The sequence below is a fragment of the Choloepus didactylus genome, chromosome 15, assembly GCF_015220235.1.
Source record: "Choloepus didactylus isolate mChoDid1 chromosome 15, mChoDid1.pri, whole genome shotgun sequence".
NCBI lineage: Eukaryota > Metazoa > Chordata > Mammalia > Pilosa > Megalonychidae > Choloepus > Choloepus didactylus.
Window position 1 is genome coordinate 60,534,345 of NC_051321.1, and position 25,385 is coordinate 60,559,729.

A 25,385-nucleotide genomic window follows, 5' to 3' on the forward strand; every position below is an offset into this window, starting at 1 on the left:
GATTCTGGAGAGTGAGTGCTAGGCTTTGAATCCAGCCTCCACATTTACAAGTTGTAAGACCTGGAGTAAGTTCCTTAACCTCGTAAATCCTCAGTCTTCACATCTTTAAAATAGGTATAAAAATAACACCTATCTCTTGATGTTATTGTAAGAATTAATGAAACAATATCCATAAAGTGCTTAACATTAGAACTAGTATAAAGTAACTGTTCAATAAATAATTGCTATTATTAATAAAAATAATAGAAATGTTCATCATAGCATTAATTAAAATAATAAGTACATAGGAAAGGATTTGAATGATTTTCATTCGTAAGAAGGAATACTATACCATGTAGTTGTTAAATGATGTCTTAAAAAATTTTAGTATGTGAGGAAATGCCCATAATGTAGCTTTGAGATACATTTTTACAGTATTATGTTTTACAATGTTAATTATATTTTTAAATTATGTTTTAAAACCAATTATAGGGGGAAAATTAGAAAAGATTATTTCAAAGTATTTTTTATAGGTTTTTTAAAGAATGACAATAAGAAAAGCAGATAAAAAGGAAAAGGTTTAAATCCTTGGTATTATCACTTTGTAACTTGTTTAAATATAAATTAACTCAGTCACTTTTGTTTTTGAACTATTATTGATGCTTTTTTATGGTTTTTAAAACATTTGAGAGTATGTGATAAACCTGATTTGTGGAGATTTTATTAAAGTTATAATAGAAATGTTCAAATGTCTGGAAAAGCCTTTAACAAAAAAGAAAGATGGTTCACTTAGTAATGGAATTACTAGTGATTTTTATTTTCTTTTTAATTCTTTTCTACATTTTCCAAAATCCTGTGATAAGCTGTTGTTAAAGTCTTAATCAGAAAAAGAAGTTTTAATTTTTTATGAAATTATGCTGTTATGCTATAATGACATTATTACTTCTAGTATTGAAAGCATCTTATTAGTGGCTTTTGAGACTTGCCTTTGAACTTACTGTAATTCTCTAAAAAAAATTTCACAAAAATGGATTGTATCTGAATATTTGTCCAGAACATACTTGTTTTCCGTTTATGAAAAATGATACAAACACCATCTCCACTACTGCATTCCTATAAATGATTTTTTTTTCCTTTTTAAAACTATCATAATTTATTCAACATAGTCAGTATTTATACATTTCAATGGGCACCTTCACCTTAGTGGGCTGGAAGGGTATCATGAATAATTTGGCAGTTTAGGCAGAGATAAGAGTGAGCGAAAATGAGTAGCTATCGCTACCTGCCACCGTAACTGAAACAATATTCAAATTTATACGTGAATTTTATTTGTAGCAGGTATCCCTTTATAAAACCTGAGTTTATCTTAGGTGGTCTTCTAAAATAAACTTTATTTGGTTTTATCCACTGTGCTCGTGATTTTGGCTTTATGCCTGACCTCCCAGGTTGCAAAGATCTAAATTAGGCCCAATGTTGAGGAAAAAAATGTTTTCAGATTAGAAAATATCACAGATGTTAGTAATAAATTACTAAGTAATATTCACATTGGAGTTGTCCCACTACTCATTAAGACATCTCTCCCATGTTGCGAAAGAAAGACATTATTGTTTTCTACTCTTGCAAGAGAGGGTTAGGTGTTAGGGATATTGCATTTATTTATTTGCCTTACTCTATTCAATACAGAGGTTAAAAAATAAAGGCAAATGCACCTGTATGTATAGTGTCAACTAGCTCCAAACTTACTATATGTGATAAAATTACTTTAGAAATCAATTATATGCTTGAGAAACATATCAGACTTATAAAATAGAATATGGTAAATAAAAAATTACTAATCCTCACAAATTCTTCTAAAATTCCAAATAAAAGTAATTTATAAGTCTGTGGAGGAGGGTTGAAGTTTGAAGAAAAGATGTGACTTTATTAAGCAAGGGAGAAAAGAAAGGATGGGAGGAAGGATGGGGAGGAAGGAGGCACTCTAGGCAAGAAGTATATGCTCCAAGATTGAAGGAGAAATACAAGAGGCATGTTGAAGAACCCACATTGGAACAGATGGTTTATATAGGGCAGTGGTTTTCAAATTGTGTTCTGATGAGCCCCATTGGCACGGAGGTGAGGAGGGTGGCTATTGAAGTCTTTACTCAAGGCAGTGCTGCATGTATGTTAGAAACTCTTATGTGCCAGTGGAGCCAGAGGAATGTTTTGGGCAACTATTCAGTAAGTCAGATGAGATGGCATGAGCCCAAATGCGTTTTTGGCGGTGGTTTGAAAAGAAGAGAGAAGGATGGATGCATGTACTCTCGCCAAGGAAGAACCAACAGATATAAGTTACAGATTGCATTGATGTGTTTAACAGGGAGTGGGGAATCAAAGATCCATCCAGTGATAGAAATGAAGAATCTCATGTTGTATTTAAATCTGGTGGTACTAGGTTGTATGGGAATGTGGAAGGCAGTATGTTGATTGTGTTCAGATTCTTAAGAAAAATACGATGTGGATTAAAATTATTAATATGAGTATGTAAAATATAACTATGATGGCTAACCATGGAATTATACCTACTTTTGGCAGTAAGGATGAACATAGCACATAGTTGACTCTGGGTGAAATGGCATCAACAGGGTAGTTTTATTAGGTCAGGCAGAAATTAATAAGGTTGTTTCCAGTTGATAAGGGATAAAAACCACTGAAAGAAAAGATTTAGTATTCCTCTGACCTGGTGACATAAGCCCCAAACGCAAGGCTTAACATATTTAGGGATAAGAAAGGCATCAGGAACCTACTGCCCCCACGAATAAAATGTGTGTGTGTGTTTTTACATGCATAGATAATGTATATGTGTTTGTATCTGTATGTGCTTACATGCTCTCAGGTTAGGAAAGGCTTACTTAGTATACATGCAGACCTAAAGATTCACAGATAGGCAATATATGCATTTCAACAAAATATCAAGGTAATAACTAGAAAATATTGATTATATAATTGGTTACATAAAATAGACAAAGGGTAGGATTGGAGCAGGAAATATATGACACAAGAAGCCTGGAGCATCATGTACTGCTAGAAAATAAGGAAGTGCTTGTTTTGTTGTTGTTACCAAACACACACACACACACACACATACACACATACATACACACAATGATGGGGTGTGTTACAGGACATAGAGGCTCATTGAAAGAGTTCCCAATAGCCAAAGCTGAAACAATTTGAACAGAAAAAACAAACAAACAAAAAAACATAGTATTGGATTATGACCCAAAGTGTGAAATAAATAAATATCCATGATAATTTTATAAATAAGTAAATGGGGGAGAAGAGATTAATATCCCACCTAGAATTCCTAGTAATTTATGTATGTAGTACACCCTCAAGGAGGTGGAAAAAAACTCCCCACTCTTTTAAGTGTGGACTGCACATAGTGACTTCCTTCCAAACAGGACAGTATGGAAAGGGGGAAAGATGGATAGTGGTTAGTAATTTTACCTAACAGACAATACCTCAGCCTGGTGGTCAAGGTTAACATCATCAGTGATAAGTCATGCTGATAATATGTACTCTTTTTTTTTTTTAGAGTTTTTTGTCTGGTTTCCCAAACATTCCTTCTTGCCTTTCTCCCATCCCAGATATCCTCTAATCTATCTTCTATCTCTGTGAATTTGCTATTTCCAGTTATCTCTTACAAGTTATTTCATACAGTATTTGTTTCTTTGTGCCTTGCTTTCACTGAGCATAATATATTCAAGTTTCTTTCATGTTGCAGCATAATTTAATTCTTTCTTAAGGCCAAATAATATTCCATTGTGTATATGTACCACATTTTTTTTATCCATTCTTTTGTCGGTGGACAGTTGGGTTGTTAACACCTTTTGGTTATCGCAGATATACTTCTATATATCTTAGTGTCCAAGTATCTGTTTGAGACCCTGTTTTCATTTTCTTTGGGTATATACCTACAAGTGGAATGCCATGTCATATGGTAATTCTGTATTTAACTTGTTGAGAGCCCACCATATTGCCTTCCAAAGTGGTTGCACCATTTTACATCCCCACCAACAATGCACTATAGTTCCAATTTCTCTAACACTTACTCTCCATTTTTTTAATAATAGCCAACCTTGTGGGTGTGATGTGAGATTTCAGTGGGGTTTTGATTTGCATTTCCTAATGGCTAATGATGTGAAGCATCTTTTCATATGCTTATTGGCCGTTTATATCTTCTTTAGAGAAATGTCTATTCAAGCCCTTTGCCCATTTTTTAATCGGGTTGTTTGTCTTTTTGCTGTTGCATTGTAAAAGTTCTTTATATATTCTGGATATTAAACCTGATCTGATACATGGTTTGCATCTATTTTCTCCCATTCTTTGGTTGTCTTTTTGCTTTCTTGATAATTACCCTTGATGCACAAAAGATTTTCATTTTGATGAAGTCCAATTTATCTTTTGTTTCTTTTGTTGCTCGTACTTTTGGTGCCATATCTAAGAATCCATTGCTGAATTCTTGGTCATTAAGATTTGCCCCTGTGTTATCTTCTAAGAGTTCTATAGTTTTAGCTCTTATATTAAGGCCCTTGATCCAGTTTGAGTTGATTTTTGTATATGATGTGAAGTAGATGTCTAACTTCATTCATTTGCATGTGGATATTGTTTTTCCCAACACCTTTTATTAGACTGTTCTTTCCCCATTAATTGTACTTAGCACCCTTGTCAAAAATCAATCAGCTATAGATATGTGGGTCTATTTCTGGACTTTAAATTCTTTTCCATTGGTCTGCTTTTCTGTCTTTATGCCATTCTACATTGTTTTGATTATTGTAGCTTTGTAGTACCATTTGAAATTGGGAAGTGTGAGTCCTCTGGCTTTGTTCTTCTTTTTCAAAATTGTTTTGGCTATTCAGGGCCCTATTAGTATGTTCTTTTGGTAGGATATGATGAGACTGGCATTTCACCTCTGTGGTCTTCCTCCCCAAAACACATAACCCCAGGCTATCCATGAGAAAAGATGGAAAAAATCCCAATTCAGGGTCATTCTAAAATACCTGAACAGTACCCTCTCAAATCTGTCAAGGTCATCAAAAACAAGGAAGGTTTGAGAAGCCGTCACAGCTAAGAGGAGGCTAAGGAGACATGATAATTAAATATAATGTGGAATCCTGGATGTGATCCTGGAATAGGGAAAAGAACATTAGGTAAAAACTAAAGAAATCTTAATAAAGTATGGACTATAATTACTAATAGTATATCAATATTGGGTCATTATTTATGACAGATATACCATACTAATGTAAGATATTAATAATAGGGGAAATTGGATCTGAGCTCTATAAGAACTCTCTAAACTATCCTTGCAAATTTTCTGTAAATCTGAAACTACTCTAAATTTAAAAAGTTAATTTTTAAAAACAGACAAAGGGATATCATACTTATGTATCACTTATTCACCTATAATTACCTATATCCCATATATAAAAAGCCAGTAAAAACTTGAAAAAAAATCAACTTTATGCTTATTCAGAATGGAAGTTAAAACAGGTTTGAAGTATTATTTTTCTCCTATTCAGCTGTCAAAGCTGCTTGTTTTACTGATGATACCCATTATTGACAACGTAAGGGAAAGCAAATTGGAACAACTTCTGTGAAAGGTATTTAGTAGTAGGAAACATGTATGTACTTATTAAAACAGCACCATCACAACCAGGAAGTGAACATCAATATATCCAAAAATATTCTTTGCAGTGTTACATGTAGTAGCAAAAGCTCGGATGCTAACTATAAGCCTTTATATAGGGGATTGTTTAAATAAACTAGCCAAATATGGATGTAGGAAAGAATGCAGGCATTACAAATAATATTGTAGAATAATACTTCTTGACACTGAAAATATAGTACCTGAAAATGCCAATTGTAAAACATGTGTACCATTTTATGCCATTTCTGTATTATTTCACAGCACTGACATTATACATTACTTTGAGAAGCCAGTGCTTCTCAAACTAATGGCAGTAAAGGGCCACTTCTTTATTACCACAAATTTATGTGTTTGCATGTGTGTGTTTTATTTCTATGTTTTAGATGTACTACACACATAGAAAAAAAGTAAGGTTTGTGTACAATAAAATGTTCACTGTGGTTATCTCTGACGATGAAGTTGGGGGCAATGTTATTTTTGGTGATTTTCTACATTTTCTGAATTTTCTTCCAGGAACCATGGGATTTTTGTGTGTGATTGGGAGGAAAAAGAGATTTGAAGTGTCAATGTTTTTCAAAAAAAATAAACATTTTACTTACATGAAACTACCATCTAAAATACTATTGTGAAAAGAAAATCATTTATATTTGCTTTTCTGATTGGATCTAGTTTATAAGCAATTTGCAGTTATGCAAATTTATACTCATTAATTTTCTATGTACTTTTTACTTTTCTATTAGGTAAAATTTTTATGAGCTGTTGAAAGTATTGTTGTAGTTAATAAGTCTTCTCATACCTTTTACTTTTTAGGTTGGTGTTTGGCATGCTTTATCCTGCATATTATTCATACAAAGCTGTGAAAACAAAAAACGTAAAGGAATATGTAAGTATAGTTTTCTCAGTGCTTAATTTTGGTTGTCTGTAGAGTGACATTCAAGGCTAGAAAACCATCATTCTTTTAGAAACAGCTGGAGTAATATTTTGGGTTAAAATATATGGTGTAAATGTGAAGTAATGAAATTAGTCTTTTTTTAAAAAACTAACTCTGAAGACAACTCCAAAGTGGAGTTTCAAAATAGTTCACTGTCATTGATGTTTAAATAAGCATATGGTTCCCGAGATGAGTAATTGGATGGCTCTTAATTTAGCCTGTAAGTTCCAGTATAATAAGGAGTTGGGGGATCTCTATTTATACTTGGTTGCTTTTTTCTTTTCTTTTCTTTCTTTCTTTCTTTTTTTTTTCCTTTTTTTTTGTAGCTTTATGAATTTATAGGTATACTGAGAATGTAACTCTCTAACCCTAAAGCCTTTTTCTTGTTTCACAGGGTTTTCATCACTTTTTGATTGATTCAAATGTGCAGATACCCTGTCACTACTGAAAATTGCAATGTTTTTCCTTCATGAATCAGACTGGAATCATTTCCTTTTTAGTGCTCAGTGTTTCTTCTGTTTCTTTCCTCTTCCCCTTTCTCTTACTGTTTTTATGTTTTCTCATTTCTGTATGTTCTCTTCAGTCCCAGTTTTATCCATTCTGGTTAATAGTAAATGGTTTCCTGGCTATTACTTCTGGTCACTCCCATAAAGGGATGGCTATAAAAGCCATCACTGTCTTGTTTCTTCTAACTCAGGCTAGGTGTTGGTTTTTTGCTCCACTGCAAAATTGAGCCTGAAGAAAGACTTCCCAGCCAGATCTGCTGGGTTTTGAGGAGTGATTTTCTTTCTTCCCCTTGAAAGGGAAAAAGGTTTTTTCACTGGTACAAGTTCCACAAGTGTGGAAAGTTACCAATTCTGAACAAGTACCACCACAATACAGAGTGATCAGAGAACCTAAACATTTAAACTCTGAGAGGTCTGAAATTTACTGTTGGCCACTTCTGTGTCTGTGTGGTATTTCAAAGGAACATTGGATGTTATGAATAGAAACTAAAGAGGTAAACTTATTCAACACATTAAACCTGTGGGGAAAAAAAAAAAAAAAAAAAAAGAGTTGGTCTTCATTGTCAAACAACACGAAGATATGAGTAGGAGGCGTATACTATTGGCCAGTATTTAATAAATGTGAACCTTCTGTCCTCCCTATCTGGAATATTTGTGATACTGTTGTTAAATGACATCTTTTTTTGCAAGACTGATTAACTGTGCAGTTGAAGTACAGAGTAATATGTCTTTGACCTTTAGACCCATTTTTCTTAAGTATTCCAGAGAACTAGGATGTGCAACAACCAGTGTGACTCTGTTTATCTTTGTGTATGTATTTGTGCTTAAGATATTCTCCCAACTTCCTTCCCAAATCTGCTTGCTTTTGTAAAAGAAAAAGTAAAATGCAATTTGAAGATGAAGTTTAGATGACAAGCTCTAATAATATGAGGATATGATCAGCTGGCATAGAATAATGTTTCCTATAATAAAAATGAAAGGTAAAAGGATAGTGATAAGAAATATAAATGTTTTAAACAAATTGTAATAAAAAGATATGATCTATAAGTGAACGTGAAAAGATGATGCTATTCAGAGATTGGTCAAAGAACCATTATAGAAAGTTTAGTCTGTTCATCACTATGTACCATTTTAACTTTAATGTTATTTTTTAAAGATTTAAAACATGGATTTGTGTGTTTTACTCCCTTAAGATAACATTCACATTTTCATTACCGGATTATTTTGTGAACTGGGGATTAATAACAATGGTCTAACCCTAAAACTTTAATTATGCTTCATAAATTAATGATAATTTAACCAATAAAAGAGAATCCATTAACATTCTTACTCAAACTGATGAGAAAAATCTAAAACATGATATATGTTGGGATAGATAGATTAATGTATATTTAGATATAATATTATATTGCCTTGCACAGTTGTTTTTAGAGAATAACTCATTATTAACAAAGAAAATAGGAATTCTCTGTACATAATATTGCTGTAGTATTGTGACCCTGAAAAAAGTTTCCTTAACGTTCGCTTTGGGAAGATCAGAATAATGAATAATTAAATAGAAATTAGAGAAGTAGAAAGGTAGGTGGTCAGAGCTGGTTTGATAATTACATAGTAGTCAACTCTACTTCACAAATAAAATGAGAGCTAAAAGCAAAAATAATTAGACCCTGAAATAGGAAGGGCAAGTCATCTGCTTTTGACAAGAAAATGTGATATTCCTCTGAAAACCTCCCTGTAACCGAGTTGTCTGACATCAAGGCTGCTAGAGAGACTGAACTGGGAGGGCAACTTGGAATACTAAGAACACCACCTTACAGTTACGTAATTTCTTACCAATTTCAAAATACTTTTGTATGTAATGGTAAGAGTTTCCTATGGCTGCTGTAACAAATTACCATACACTTAGCGACTTAACACAGAGTTATTCTCTTACAACTCTGGAGGTCAGAAGTCTGAAATAGGTCTACAGGGCTGTGTTTCTTCCGGAGGCTTTTAAGGAGAACCTGTTTCTAAAGCCTGTCCACATTCTTTGGCTCGTGACCCCATTCTTCCACCTTCAAAGCATTCGGCATCAGGCTGAGTCCCTCTCAGACTACCATGTCTCTGCATCTCTCTATGCTTTGTCTTTTTTCCACTTACAGAAACCCTTGTGATTACATTGGACCCACTGTCATAATCTAGAATAATCTCTCCATCTCAAGGTCACCTGATTAGCAACCTTAAATTCATGTGCAGTCTTATTTCCCCTTCTCCATGTAACCTAACAAAGTCACAGTTTCCAGGGATCAGGCCGTGCATCTCTTTGTGGGGGTGGGGGCACATTATTCTACCTACCACAGTGGTATCTCACTGATCCTCACAGTGACTCTATAAAGGAGGCAGGGAAAATAGACCAATAGTACAGAATCAGAGAAGTGAATTAACTGGCCCAGGGTCACATGGATCGTAAAGGCAGGATTCGTCCAGATTGGAGATCTTCTGTTTCCAATATTTTATTATTTCTAATCTACCAGGCTACCTTTAGAAAAATGGGGGGAGGATCCTAGCTTTACAAAAAAAGTGGGAACAGCTTTCACAACCAGCTACTTGAATATGCTTCTGATTAATTCCAAAGGGACCACACCACATGGACATTTTCAGAGGAGCAAAGAGGCAGCTTAACCAGAACTAGGGCAGGACCTATATGCACCTCCAACTGTGAACAAATAGGTGAAAAATGAAATTAGAAGTTTTTTCAAGTCCTGGAAGGTCTTGGCCATCCTTCAAGTATTTCCAGCCTAATTTACTTTGACAAAAAATGGAAATATTATTTTAATAGTCTGGTAAACTCCTTAAAGGAGAGATTCTCTTTCTTTGTTAATTGCTATATTTCCATACTCAATATTTTTTAACGAATGAATAAGAAAAGGAACCAGATTTGATATACACTTAAAAGTCTTTATCAAATATTAATTTAGGTTTACAAGAACATGTACATTTCTTAAGTGGATTGGTCTGGTTTCTCAGCTTTGATTCTGCTGTATTAGGCAGTATTCAGTCCAGTCTGAACACTTATCTCAAAGTTCATTTTCTTTGTGGCATTTGATTATGGCCTAAATTCCATTGGTATCTACTTCAAAACTGTTTTCAGAAAGCAAATGTTTTCAGTTAATTTACTTCTTCCCATTCTAACTACTACCATTCCCCTTAAGCCTGCAAATAGTAGATTGCACCTGATAAAACAGATGCTGTGTTCAAATCAAAACAAATGGAAAGTGCTGTGTATTTTGGCACCCTTCCTTTCTTCCTTTACCTATTTTTAAAACAGAACTTTTCTAGGATACAATTTCCAGTATAGTGTCGCTGATACGGCCTACTTAAAGTTTTTCAAGTTTCAATAATTGAAATGTAAACTTACTGAAGAATTATTATGGTTTTGCAAATTTTTTCAGGTTCATACCATCTCATGACTTGAAGATAGAGTGTTTACTTCCAAGTCATGTCTAATTGTTATTGTCTAGGAAATCAGTGCTGTTATTCTGAGAATGCTGGAGAAAGCAGAAATGAAAACATTGGGTACCAGGACTTAAGAATCAAAATCAGACATTCGGTCCTGCAATTTACTGTTAGCAAGAACACAGAACAGGGAAACCTCTGGGAGATTACTTTTTAGAAGGCCAAGAAACAGCACTCTAAAACCCTGTTGACTTTGTTTTTGAAAGTGACCTAATTTGGGGCTAAATATTTGAGTGACATGAAAATAAACAAATATGTACCACATGCCAGTTCTATAGTTCTTGCTGATTACTAAATGTGAAGTTGTCTACTTAGTTTTAGGGTAGAGATAGAAGAAAAAAAAACATTCTGAAGAACTTTTCTTTATTGTTAAGTCATATTCTAGGCATCTTTTGAAATTTTGGATTTAAATTTAATTTGGAAAATGTAAAGATTAACCCACTGATTAAGGTGGGATTTTTATTGAAATTTAGTGTTATCAAGGCACGTGCTTGTCTGTTTTCCATTCTGATCCACTTTTAATTTAGTTTTTGTTTTTATCAAAACTATGCTTATAACTCAAGGAATCAAGGTTCACAGGATTCTTATGGGAATCGCAATTTCCCACACATATTTCTCATCTGTAAAGGCAACTTTCAACTCTTTTATCTGAATCTTTTGGTGTTTTCTCCCATGGTCTAAAGAACATGCTTATATTACTTCTTTAGTTGGGCATCATCAGTTGACTTCCTACAATGAAAGATGATTTCATAATTATCAAGTGCCACTCTACATATGCATATTTCCCTGTCCCTGTATCCTCCCAGTGTCTTTAAATTCTAATTTGGATTGGGTCACTATTCAATATTTATTTATTCAAACTAAGAAATAAGCAATAGAATACAAAGATTAAGAGCAGAGCATCCAGAACCAGGCTGCCTAAGTTATCTTCCCAGTGCTACCCATTTCTTGCTGTATATTTGAGCAAGTTATTTGACCTTTCCATGCCTCGGTTTCCTTATCTGTAAAATGAGTGCAGTAGAAGTACTTACCTCCTCAGCTGGTTATGACAATTATATAGGTAAATGAACATAAAGCATTTAAACCAGTACCTGACACACAGTAAGTGGTTATATATATAAGTGGCTTTTGTTATGTAAGCACTATTTGCGGCTGATCTCTATAGTATCCTAACATTTCTATCAATACTGTTCCTTTCTTGCACAATAGTTGGTTTTCCCTGGTGTTATTCATTATCTTTTTGTTGTTGTTTTTTATTTGTTATTGCAAATTCAAACCCAAATGCTGTCCCAGTTGTATAAATTTTTTCTCACTCCATTCGTATTTCTTGGATGTTCTGGACTGACTCTTCTCTGGGCCAGCTACACAGCTCTCATCTTCGGAACATCTTTCATCATCCTAGGGAGTTTCCCTTAACTATCTCTGATTTCTTAATCCCCTGTCTTCTTACTTCACTTCCTCAGATAAGGTATACTTCCTGAGAAGGCTGTTTGAGAGGTAAATTTTTTGAGATGCTAGGCTGCAGATCATTTCCATTAGAATTTTGAAGATATTTTTCCATTGTCTTTTAGTTTCCAGTGTTGCTGCTGAGATGTATGAAGCCAGTCTGATTCTTACCTGTTTCCCCTTTCAGGAAACTTGTGGGATCTTTTCTCTGTCCCCATTATTTAAAAATTGCATGATGATGTGCCTTTGTGTGAATCAAGTAGTCAATTTTATTAAACCCTCAGCAGTTTCTTTTAATCTGGGAACTCTTTGCCCTTTAGCCCTGGGAAATTTTTTTAAATCATTTCTTTAAGGATTTTCTCTACACCATTTTCTCTGTTCTATCTGGGATTCCTTTTCTTCAGTTATAAGGCTACTTGGACTAGCTTTGTAATTTTCTGATCTTTTCCCTTCTATTCTCATCTCTTTGTCTTTTTGCTCTTCTTTCTGGTCGAGTTCTCAATCTTATTTTCTAACCCTTCAATTGAGCTTTTAATTTCTATGCCCATGTTTAACTTCTAAGAGCATCTTTTATTCTTTGAATGTTCTGTTTTCTGTAGCATCCTGTTTATTGTTTTATGTTTAAAATAGCTTCTCTTATATCTGAGGATATTAATTATAGTTTTTGGACATTTTCTTCTTTCTACATAGTCTCTCTATTCTTTGAATTTTTTATCTCTTATGCCAGTTAGATCCTTCAGAGAAAACTGACTAAAGCTACTTGGTTATCAGCATTCTACTGGGAGAGCAAGGCTTGGGGCTCTCAACATTAGTTTGTAGACCTTTACTTATTCCTTATTAGTCTCACTCTCTACTGTGTGAGAGTTTTGCAAATCTGGAGACTCCCTGATTCCTCCTTTCCACAAATAAACCTCTGGGGTGTACTGGGGGAAAGGGGAGCATTGCCAGGCTGCTGGAATGGGAAGGGCATCTGGGATCCTAGCAGCTGGGAAAGCAGACTTACAGCCATTGTTTTTGTCCCAAACTACCAAAAGCTCTCTGTCATCAATTCTTGAGCTCAGCTTTTGGGGACTCTGTGGTGTAAATTGGATTGTTTCTCAGCTTTCCCTGCTGCCAGCATAATACTCAGTTTTCTTGGGTCTCCTAAGTTAGTTATTACTCTTCCATTTGCCTCCTAGCTCTGAGATTTCAATGCTCTCTTCTGTATCCTTGTGGGCTTATGCCTTTAAAAAAAATCTCTTTAATGTTATTTTACTGAGATTTGCAGAAGAAGTGGAGTTAAGTGTGTATATTCAGTCTAGCATCTTCACCTAGATTTCCAAAATGACTTTGTAAGGGGGATCTTGTAGTTGAATTAAACTGATATCATACAGATAAGATTTATCTTATCATTAACATTGGTTTTGTAAATGTGTTCACATAGAAGATACTTTTAAAGTAATATATAATCATTATATTTTCAGTCCTTGAAAATAATTTAAAATTTAACTTTAGCTAGCATACAAAGAGTACAAGTATACCTTATCTTGAGCTACAATTGTTTGTAAATTAAGTTTTGATAAATAAAAGCATAATTGAAGTGAATTCCTTTTTTCACTAGCCTTTATTGAAGTAAGCCTATTTAAATTTACTTAAATTAAATGATTATTCTTAGTAAACTTAATTGTCGATGATTTACATATATATGTATGTACGTAGATATACATATATCAGTACATATGTGTGTGTGTGTGTGTACATATATATATCAGTACACAACTTCATTATAAAGTATTATAATCCCCAGACTTAAACTCTTCCTTAAATTTCTAAATTTCTTCATGGTCATTTCAGGATCATTATGGCAAATCCATTTTAGGACATAATTGTTACATTTGAATACGATTATATAGTTGAGGGGTTTTATATAAATGCCTAAGATAATTGTTTCTAAAATTTTAGAAAGTGAATTAGAGTGACCCTTGAAAACATTGCTATAATTTTTACCCTAAGATATAGCTAGCCAAAAGCAGCTGACTTGTCCTTTTCTAGCTTCCAACACAAATGCTTTGGAAAACTACGCAAAGAAAAAAAATCTCACAGTAACACTTATACCTAAGAGGCTAAGTCAGGCTTTTGCTAATATCTAGCAAATATAGTTTGCTAATACAGTTAGTAAAATTAACTGTAGTGCCAGTGGAAATGAATTTTTCTAACAGTGACAGAAACAGCTGTTACCATTAAAGGAAAACGTTTGCTAAGAAGTAAATTAGAAGGAGACCTATCCATCTCCACCCTAATCCCTAGTGATGGAATAGCTTAAAATATTAAAGGTGACCACAACTGAAAAACTCAGTTGCCACCACCTTCACTGCAAAGAGAACTGCATTCAGTCAGCCAGTATTCCGCTTTCCCTTGATAATGTCACTACTTTGAAGAAAACAGTAAGTTCCAACAGGGATAAATAATAATTGACTACAAAAGAAAATCAAAAGTGCAGTATAAACAAATTCAAAAATAAACATGACAGTAATACATCACAATTTATATTCTTGGATATAATAGTTATAAAAGTCTTTATTTTGAAAAAAGAAGAAATACAAATGAAACATTCAGTTCACAAAGCAAGAAAATATCAAAACTAAAAATCTTTAAGGAAAGTAGGATAAATAAAGCAACATAAAAGCAGAAATACCATGTATCTTTAAAAAAAATAATAAAACGGAAATCAAGAGAATTCATATATCTACGAGTTGTACCCTTAAATACGTCTTATAAACACCTGAAAAACTAAGATGGAGAGAAAAGTAGGAAAAGCACGGACAAAATGAGAAATAAGGAAAGGGCTTAAACAGGCAATGCTAAATTTAAATCACGAAGAAAATATTAAACTGCCTTAAATTTTCACTACTAAGAAATGGAATATTTTATAATACTATCAGATTTACCTGATTTTTTTTTCTTTTCAACTAAAGATTACCTTATTTGCACAGTGAAATTTCCCTCTTTTATGCAATACCAGGATCTGCCTTTTGAATGCTCAGATACGTACATCATCGTTCCATTATGTAGTTTTAGAAATGCACTGCTTTACCAACTACAGCTGTAATAATCAGATTGTCAGCCAGATTGCCATCACACTGTGAAATGTTCTCTTAAAAATATAAAAGCTAGAGCTGTTCCGGAAGATTTTAACAAAGTAAGAGAAATAAAATCTTCCCTCAAAACCTTATGTAACTTTAAAAGTGAATGAGAAAGTTACTTCAGAAATGTAAATAGAAATGCAAGAAGAGGAAGTTCTTTTGAAAAACTATAAAAAATAAAAATATGTATTAACATATATTGTAAAATATGTATCTTAAATTTTGTCTGTTCCATGTCTATCAGAATACGTATAGAAGGATTCCTTATTTTTTTAAACCAAAGATCCAAACCCTGTAGGTAGACTGGAAAAAATCTTCAAAATGACTTGAAAATTCACAGAAATAGATTGAGTTGAGTAATTTATATCTTAAAAAGTTGTAGCAACCTCCAAAGATTTCCAACAGGTCACTTTCAAAAATGAAGATCTAACACTTCAGTTTTATTATGTTACAAAGATCCTTCTTAACAAGATCATCAAAATAAACTATTAGAATAAACTGGGGAAGTGTTAGCCATTGATCTTATGTTTGAAAATAATTTCAGCCTATTAATACAGGTTCTTACCTTTTCTTGGTAAGAGGCCAATTTCCTCTTAGGGAGGAGAATCTAGAGGCACATCTTCCATGGGAAGGGAAGGAATCTCCAGCAAGTGGTAAATGTCAAAATAGGTTTCAGCTCTTTGGATGACATTCTTCTTGGAACTTAGGGGAGAAATGTTGGGCTACCCTTTCCTGAATAGTTTGTTCAGAGTTTTTATCTGCTCAATTGAAAACCACGAACAATGCATGCCCCTGAGAGATACTCTTAGCTTAAAAGTTCGCACTCCTCCCATTTTTTGTAGTTTTTGGTGTTTTTTTTTTTTTTAGATGATGATGTGCCTTAACAGTGTTATGAAAAATAAGGGCACATTTTAAATGCTTACACTGAACAAATTATCACACAAATCTAAGTTCATTTTTTCTCCAAACCCATGGCTCTTACATTTCTGTCTTAGCTACAAAATCAGAACATGCAGGGAGCAGTCTTCTGCTACAGTGCTTCTCACACTTTAATAAGCTTACACATCCTCTGGGGATCTTGTTAAAATGCAGATGCTGATTTAGTAGACCTGAGATGGGCTCAAGAGTCTGCATTTCTAACAGGCTCCCAGATGATACCAATGCTGCTGGTCCATACACCACATTCTAAGGAGCCAAGATTTTGCGTAGGTTCTCAACCCTGGTTACACATCAAAAGCACTCATGGAGCTTGCGTTTAAATGCCCAGCTGCCTTCTCTCTGCAGATTGTAATGATGGGGCCTAGGAATAATTTATGTTAATCTTCAAGGGATTCTTATCCACAGCCAAGTTGAAAACTAATGATTAATTTCAATTTATCAATTTCATTTTACTTATTCATTTTATTTTGAAAAGTGAATAATCATCACATTGTGCTTTTTTGTAAATTAATTTATGTAGACAAGTACTAAATAACAAATAGTTTGTTGTAGAAAAATTTCTATGTAAATTGATTGAATGGTTCTAGAAAAGTAATATTTCAACAAAATTGGCCATATAATACAATTAGGAAGTTAAGGACAAAAAGTTGGAATTTGGAATTTCTCCTAGTGGCCCTTGACAAAATTTTTAGCAGAGATGACCTTTAAAATCTTCCACCCCTCCTTCTGCACCTTCCTCCATCTTCTTTGCTTCTTTTACTTGTTTAAATTCCCAATGCCTTCATGCTCTCCTGCACTATGGTACTCAGCCAACCCTGCCTTATCCCAAGTGTCCTGTGCTCTATTACTTGCCTCTCTCTAAATCTGAACTCATTTCTCTCTATGAGGTTGTTTGCATATGCATTTGAAGAAAAGTAATTTGATAACAGAGGTTCATTCTATTATGACAGAGATTTATACTTCCTGGAGGTTTTTCTGTATGTTTTTGCTTTTTCTAGTTTTATAAGGGCTGGTTTTTAATGTTTGAATGCTTACTGTATGTTTAAAATATGCTGTCAAGCTCTAGTATAAACTTAGATATAAGGGGCAGTATCTTACCTAAGGAGTGAAAATTTTCACTCACTGTGTCAGTCATAATCTTGCCAGTCTCCTGGAGAAAGAAGCATGTCTCTGAAACTACACACAGGGATGACAGTGTATTTCGGCTTTTAGTGGCTAAGTTAGAGCCCTTGTGGAAGTAGCAAGATGGAATTGACTCTGTATAGACAGATGAGGAACTGGGAGACCTGGTGCCTAAGAAGTGGTGCGAGCACTTTGGAATACCTCAGATAGGAAACGTAATGGATCAAGACTTTGAGAACACTAAGGAGGAGAAGGTAGGATGACAATTTAGAAAGGAAACTAGGATGAACAATAGGATAGCCATATAGCCCAGTTGCTCCTTCCTAAATGGATATGCAAAATTGTTTGATGCTGTAAAAAAAAGGAACTTTGTCTCTTACAGATGCTTTTTATCCCAAATAAATCAACAGGACTTTAAACAATATAAAAAACTTGATGTGACTCCTCAGCTGTTGTGGATGGAGAAAATTTTTCAGGACTCAGGTCATTCCTTTCTAGATTCTCTTCCTGGGAACAGTTCCATAAGCAGTTCCTCCCTTTTACAGCTTCTTTTCAACTCTCCTTTTTAATTAATTATCATCTACTTTTTAAACATTTTTGCACAGTTTCCTTCTCTCAAGTTCTTCAAACTCTCCTGAGGTCAGGAATGAGATATTTGGGGCTATGGTAGTTCAAGAGCTCTGAGGAAAGCCAAGTAAAGTTGTGACAGAGGTATCCATTTCTAATTCCAGGCTTTTTGTTAATTATAATCTGTCCCATTTAGTTTACTTAACATTAGATTTTTTCTGCATAATACGAAGCTTTCTCCTTCAAAGCTACAGGATTCTGTGATGTCATTGGCAGTGATAACTAGAACTTGCAGGTAAACAATTTTATAAGGTCAGCATCTGAAAGCGTAACTTCCAAACCTTTCTAAGGAGCTGCAGAAAGTTATGACCTACTCAAACAGGGACGGTGGGGGGAGAAATACTCCAAAGTTGAGAAAGCCCAAATCATTCCTAGCCTAACATAATCACCCCTGACACATACCTCATCTTTAAAAAAGGTATTTTTCAACTAGGGTCCCTATTGTTCAGTTTGGATTGAATTTAAACTCTCAAGCATGCATCTAACTTGGCAAGGCTCTGGGAAAAATCCCATAACTAAGCCATCTGGGCTGGATAAAAGAGGGAATTTTTCTATTTGATTTCTCACATTTTGTTCTTCTTTGTTGTTAATTGGGAAAAAAACATAATGAAGTCACCAAATTATTGCATAATGTTAATGAAACAGAAGGAGAAATATTTTCAACTCTACAGTTTCTAAGGAATTTGGTATTAGCAGATCTTTCTGAAATGTGGTGTAGAATGAATGCTTTAAGGTGAATTGACTTGAGTGAGTAACTCAATGGTCACAAAAAGTTCTCTTTGGGTGGTCTGAAATTCAGCAATGTTTATTTCTCTTCAGACATGGCAAAGATTTTTTTTTCCAGTGAAGCATATTTTAGTATTTTATGTTCTGGCTTTACTTAATGTGGTTATAATTTAAATCATTTAGGCACATGTAATTTTTCACTTTATTTTAAAAGGCCAGCATTAATTGCTGTATGATTCAAAGAGTCTGAATTTAAGATAAACGTTATTTAATCTCTGATAACTTTGAAAACAGCTTTGACAAAATGACTCTGATCTTCATAGTTCAGGGTTACTTGTTTGAATCTTCTATCAATTCAGACCTTAAAATTTGAGAAGTATTCAGTAGAAGCCTCCCTCTGTGCTTGCTTTACCAGGTACAGGGTGCTAGGTGCTGGGAGTATGATAATAAGACAATTTTGGAGCCCATTGTTTGTAATAGTCAAATGGTAAAGGCAGATGTTGTACAAACAATTACACAGATACTCTACATAGGAAAAATACAGTGACTGTGGAGGGGGTAGGGGGTAGTTAGGGAAGTCTTACCTTAGGAAGTGAAGGGATTTTTATTTCTATAAGATAAGAGAATTATATATAATATATACCATAATATAGAATACAATATTAATTCTCTATTGTATCAAACATTGTACTGGTAATCACTCATTCTTTTCCTTTTATATATCTTCTTTTACTAGACCCTCTGTGCCAGTTTATATATATATTATGTCCCCCAGAAAAAGCCATATTCTTTAGTGCAATCTTGTGGGGGCAGATTAATCTTTTTGATTAAGGTGTGCCCTCTTGATTGAGTGTTTCCATGGAGATTTGAACCTGCCCATTCAGGTCCTTTAAAGGGAGCTCTCACAGAGAGCAGAGTGGGGGAAATGCCCTGGAATGGCCTAAGCCAGGACACACAGACCTTAGACTCTTGGGAGCCAACAGAGTTGCTTGCTAACACTTTGAGATGCTAGCCTAGAGTTTGCTCCAGAGAAGCTAAAGGAGGAAAAAAAGCCCCAAGAGATGCTTGCTGACACTTAGAGATTCTTGGAGATGCAGACAGAGGATGGTTGGAGATGCTAAGCTGAGAGAAACCCAGAGACATTTTGGAGAAAGCCATTTTTGAAACCAGAACCCTGGAGCAAAGAATCAGCAGATGCCAGCCACATGCCTCCCCAGCTAACAGGTTTTCTGGATGCCATTGGCCTTCCTTTGGTGAAGGTATACTCATGTTGATGCCTTAATTTGGACATTTTCATGGCCTTCAGACTGTAAATTGGTAACCAAATAAATCCCCTTTATAAAAGTCAATCCAATTCTGGTATTTTGCATAATGGCAGCATTAGCAAACTGGAACACCCTCCCATAAAAATCTTCTTGGCGGTAGAAACTCCTTGACATCAGAACTTATGGCTATTTCATGCCAAAGGGGAGTGTCCATCCTAAATGATATTTAATCAAATTAATATACCACAATAATTTTTCTTTTCATTGTGCAAGTATAAATTAGTATAATTATATCATTTAACAGATTATTATTTATATCATTATTATATACTAAAGCATAGCAAGAATAAATTTGATAAAGATACAATTTAATAAAAATACTTTTTCATTAATATTCCATTACTACTACTATTCATGACTCTTATAAATGTGCAGCAAATGCCTCCCACCAGAACATGATATTCCCCTATATACTTGAGGCCATTGCATTGCTCTCAATTTCTGTGATGGAAATCATGAAGATCATTTTACACTTGCCATTCACTTTTTGTTTGCTTTATTTATTTGTCCTGGTATCTAAATCAATCATAAAATTTTATCTAAGAATGTAAATCATAAAATCCGTTTTGCTGAAAAATGTTAAAAGATCATGAAACGAGACCTACTTTTCTTTCAGTGTCAAGTGTGGTTAAATGTATACCTATTAAATGGAGCATGGTCTTTTGATGGTAAATGTAGCCTGTGGGTACATTCATTTTACAGTATTCACTCAGGCTTAAAATATCCTCCAATTCCTTTGAGAGAGTGAAAGTAAGAACACCATCATGTGACTGTCTGGGTTTCTGAAATGCTGGGACTTTATAAAAGCCTTATGGGTTTTCAATAATAATAAAGCAAGTGCTGACTTGTGAAGTAGGATTATCTAAAGTCTGTACTTCCTATATCAAAATGTAATTTTAGATACTCTCATTTTATGTCACAGATAACTCCTTAATCTTCAAAGGAACTTGCCTAATTATAAGAGTATATTATCTTGGAAAATAAATTCAGTTTGATATTTCAGTGATTTTAAGATTTCATTTGAGGAAACTTATAAATATTTATAAAGTATTCACATTCCTCTAGTCATGAAAAATATAGTGCTTCAAAGTTGAAAAAAACAATTGCTATTTCATGGTGACCATTTTCAAGAGAAGTTTATTACAGAATAATTAGGAAAAAAATGCAAATGATAGTACATCTTACTTGTAAGTTAGCCTAGCTCATTGATCCATTGAATAAATATTTTGGAGCACCTACCTCATGCCCTGTACTATACTAGGCATTAAACATACTCACAGGAAAGAAAACAGACAAAGCAAAATAGGGCACTGAACAACTAGAATATTTTTCAAGTAAGAGTCCGCAGAGAATCAGCCAGGGTTTTTTTTAAATAGTCCTCTTCTCCATTTCCAGATTCCTGTGGGGACAGTACCCATCATTACTGGTGCCACGGGTGGCAGCTAATAGCACCAGGACTGATGCCTACCTAAGCCAGCAACCAGTGTGGCTGTGGCCTTGTACTCTCAGCCTCCCTCAGGGATTTCAGGACAACTTCTCCTATTAGGGTAGGCTAAGCTGCTGTAATAATAATGCAGCAGTCAGAAGTTTACTCCTCTCACACATAACAGTCCAGGATAGGTACCCATTTTAGCAAGGAGTTCTCCTCATGCAACCATTTAAGGGTTCAGGCTCTACCCGTCTTCAACACATAGTTTCCAAGGTTGCTCTGTTCTCTGCCCTCCCAACCCACAGGAGGGAGGAACGGTGTGTGGAGGAGACACATGGCCTCTCCAAGGCCCCAACTCATATTCTGTTGGGAGACACCTGGCCCCACCCACTTGCAGAAACAGACTAAGAAGTACAGGTCCTGGCTGGACAACTACTCCCCAGCTACAACTCTGTTATTACAGCTTTTGTTGGATAGCCAGGTGTCACCTCCACACTGCCCTTGTTTCATTGTCATTGCCCTTTAATCTCAACCCCCTTGCTCTCACACCCGGGGCAGCTGAGGGCATCATTGGCCACATAGGCTCTTCCCTAAACTGCTCCCTTTTCCAATCTTAGAAACAGCTTTTCTAAACCTTCACCGCTATTCTCAAATTCACTCCTCTTCCCATCCATCCCCAGACTTAACAGATAGATGACCTGCCCTCCCACTGCAAAGTGAAAGTGGAGGTGGTTAACTATGAACAACTCAACTCACTTTTCTTTCTTTCCGTCTGTCTCAGAGGAAGATGCAACCCCCCTTCTTTCTTGAGCCCATTCTTCTTTTTGTCTCTGTTCCTAATCTTATTCTTGTTGATCTCATCCATTAAGTATTCCTGCTTTCTCATGACTTGAATCTCATTATCTCCCCAGTAAAATGTTAAGTCCATGAGGATATAAACATGCTTTAATTTTGCCTCATTTAATTTTGCTTTATTTCTCCTCCCCTCCTTTTCATAAACCAGATCTCTTTAAAGACTGGTTTATATTTACTTTATTTGTGCCTTTACCCCCATCTGCTTTTCAGCCTTTTGCAGTCATTACCAAAAGGAGCACATTAAGCTATATACAGCCCCATATTCATTCATCAACACATATTTATTGAGTACCTTCCATGCTAGGCATAGGAATTGAGCAGTGAATAAAATAAAAGTCTTTGCCCTCTTGGAGTTTACATGTGAATAGGGAAAGGCAGGGAAAAAAAGGTAAATTTTTGTTAAGTATGTTCTATGATATGTGATATGTACTAGACAGAAAAATAAAGCACCATAAGGGAGTTAAAAGGATATTGATATTTCAAACAGAGTGGTCAGAAAAGGCATCTCTGATGAGTAATATTTGAGCAGACATTTCAAGCAAATGAGAAACCTGTCTACATGGATAACTTGAAGAAGAGCATTTCAGACAACAAAACAGGATGTAGAAAGGCCCTGAGGCTGGAGCATACTAACACATACAAGGGAAGGCAAAAGGTCTGGTGGGGCTGTAGCAGAGCAAGAGAAGGGGGAGCAGTAGCAGAGGAAGTCAGAGAAGTAGCTGGGACCAGATTCATAGGGCCATTGTTCATCTGGGAAATCATCAGAGGGGTGAACAGAGGAATGACATGATTTGACATGCTTTAGAGAGGTCACTCTGACTGCTATATGCAAAATAGATTAAAGAAACAGAGAGATGAATTAGGAAACTATTGGAATAATCCAGGCAAGAGATGATAGTCATCTGAGCTAGGTAGGGGGCGTGTGTGTGTGTGTGTACGTCCATCTTAGTGCTTATAGGTGTAAGTTTCACCTTGTTGAAGAATTCAATTCTCTAGGATCAAATAGACTTTAAGAAAAAGTTGGGTACAGATTTCTTATTACTCATTGTTCTCATTAAGATATCTAAATGTGGGAGAACCTAAGATGGCGGCTAGGTGAGACAGGGCAAAAAAACACCTCTGTGAAAAATACTAGATAAAAACCAGAAAGTGACCCAGAACACCAATTCCAGTGATGCACCAGCTGGACAAGGTCTGCTAAAACCACAGGGACTGTGCACTTGGTGAAACCGGGAGTCTGCATTCTGAAACGAGTGAGTAAGCCGGCTGAAAGTCCCACGGCCGTGCTGCGGTGTGGGGAAACTGCGGGTTGGCATTTGGAGATGGACTAGTTCTTTTAAAAAAAAAAAAAAAACAAACCAGGAGCGGCTGCAGATACGGCAGTGAGAACTGTAGAGTGAAGCACTGCAGGAGCAGGCTGTAGCCAACGCATCAGTGTCTGGCATGGAGGATAGCCCTCCCCACACCTGCTGCTGATTGTCCCAGGGCCAGAGAGGCAGAGGGGAGAGCCAAAAGGAGAAAGAAACCGCACCCCTTGCAGCCGGCTTCCTGGCGTGCTGGCGACACTCCTGCCCAGGGATGGACCCACAGCCCAGAGCCATGCCAGGAAACCCATTCTGAGGGGGAGTGTATGCCACGGCACCACGCACACGCCACAATATTGGGCTAGTTGTCCCGGAGCTGGGAAGGCACAGCTGTGCGAAAAGGGGGGGGGTGAGATGCCCCATTAAGCCATTTTTGCATCAGGCTGGGAGCATCCCTGCATGGCCTGGCGGCCCAGGGATTCCCTTGAGGGAAGGCACACACTTGTGACGTAGTACAGCCTTCCCTCAGCAGAGGTCCTGGAAGATCACAGCTATCAAGCAAAGCAAATGCCAAGAGGCCAAAAACAACAGAAAATCTTAAAGCATTTGCTAAAACCAGACGATATGGAGAACCCAATCCCAAATACCCAAATCAAACGATCAGAAGAGACACAGTACTTGGTGCAGTTAACCAAAGGACTACAGTCAAAGAATGAGAGCATGGCACAGGATATAAAGGACATAAAGAAGACCCTAGAAGAGCATAAAGAAGAAATCGCAAGAGTAAATAAAAAAATAGAAGATCTTATGGAAATAAAAGAAACTGTTGGCCAAATTAAAAAGACTCTGGATACTAGTAATACAAGATTAGAGGAAGATGAAGAACTACTCAGTGTCCTAGAGGACCACAGACAGAAAATGAAAGAACAAAAGAAAGAATGGGGGAAAAAAATCAAAAAAATCAAAATGGATCTCGGGGATATGATAGATAAATTAAAACGTCCAAATTTAAGACTCATTGGTGTCCCAGAAGGGGAAGAGAAGGGTAAAGGTCTAGAAAGAGTATTCGAAGAAATTGTTGGGGAAAACTTCCCCAACCTTCTACACAATATAAATACACAAAGCATAAATGCCCAACGAACTTCAAATAGAATAAATCCAAATAAACCCACTCCAGCATATTCTGATCAGACTCTCAAATACTGAAGAGAAGGAGCAAGTTCTGAAAGCAGCAAGAGAAAAGCAATTCACCACATACAAAGGAAACAACATAAGACTAAGTAGTGACTACTCAGTGGCCACCATGGAGGCGAGAAGGCAGTAGCATGACATATTTAAAATTCTCAGAGAGAAAAATTTCCAACCAAAACACTTTATCCAGCAAAACTCTCCTTCAAATTTGAGGGAGAGCTTAAATTTTTCACAGACAAACAAATGCTGAGAGATTTTGCCGATAAAAGACCTGCCCTACTTCAGATACTAAAGGGAGCCCCACTGACAGAGAAACAAAGAAAGGAGAGAGAGATATAGAAAATTTTAACAGACATATATAGTACCTTACATCCCAAATCACCAGGACACACATTTTTCTCTAGTGATCACGGATCTTTCTCCAGAATAGACCATATGCTGGGACATAAAACAAGCCTCAATAAATTAAAAAAAAAAAAACAAAAAACAATTGAATATATTCAAAGCACATTCTCTGACCACAATGGAATACAAATAGAAATCAATAATTTTTGATTTGTAACTCCACTATTTACTTCCTACAGGATATAAAATACATAAACTCCAATGACAAATCAGTGGTTTTGGACTCAATGTAAAATATGTAATTTTTGACAAGAACTATATAAAGGTGGGGGAATGGAGGAGTATAGGAACATA

The 25,385-nt window shown here is 35.5% G+C and overlaps 1 protein-coding gene across 1 annotated transcript in view; it reads left to right on the forward strand.

The window, feature by feature from the left end:
* REEP3 (receptor accessory protein 3) overlaps window positions 1–25,385 on the forward strand; it is an 80,362-nt gene that overhangs the window by 32,847 nt on the left and 22,130 nt on the right. Inside the window, exon 2 of the mRNA XM_037804082.1 lies at window positions 6,479–6,551. Within this exon, the coding sequence (XP_037660010.1) occupies window positions 6,479–6,551 (73 nt within the window). The remainder of the gene's footprint in view (window positions 1–6,478; window positions 6,552–25,385) is intronic.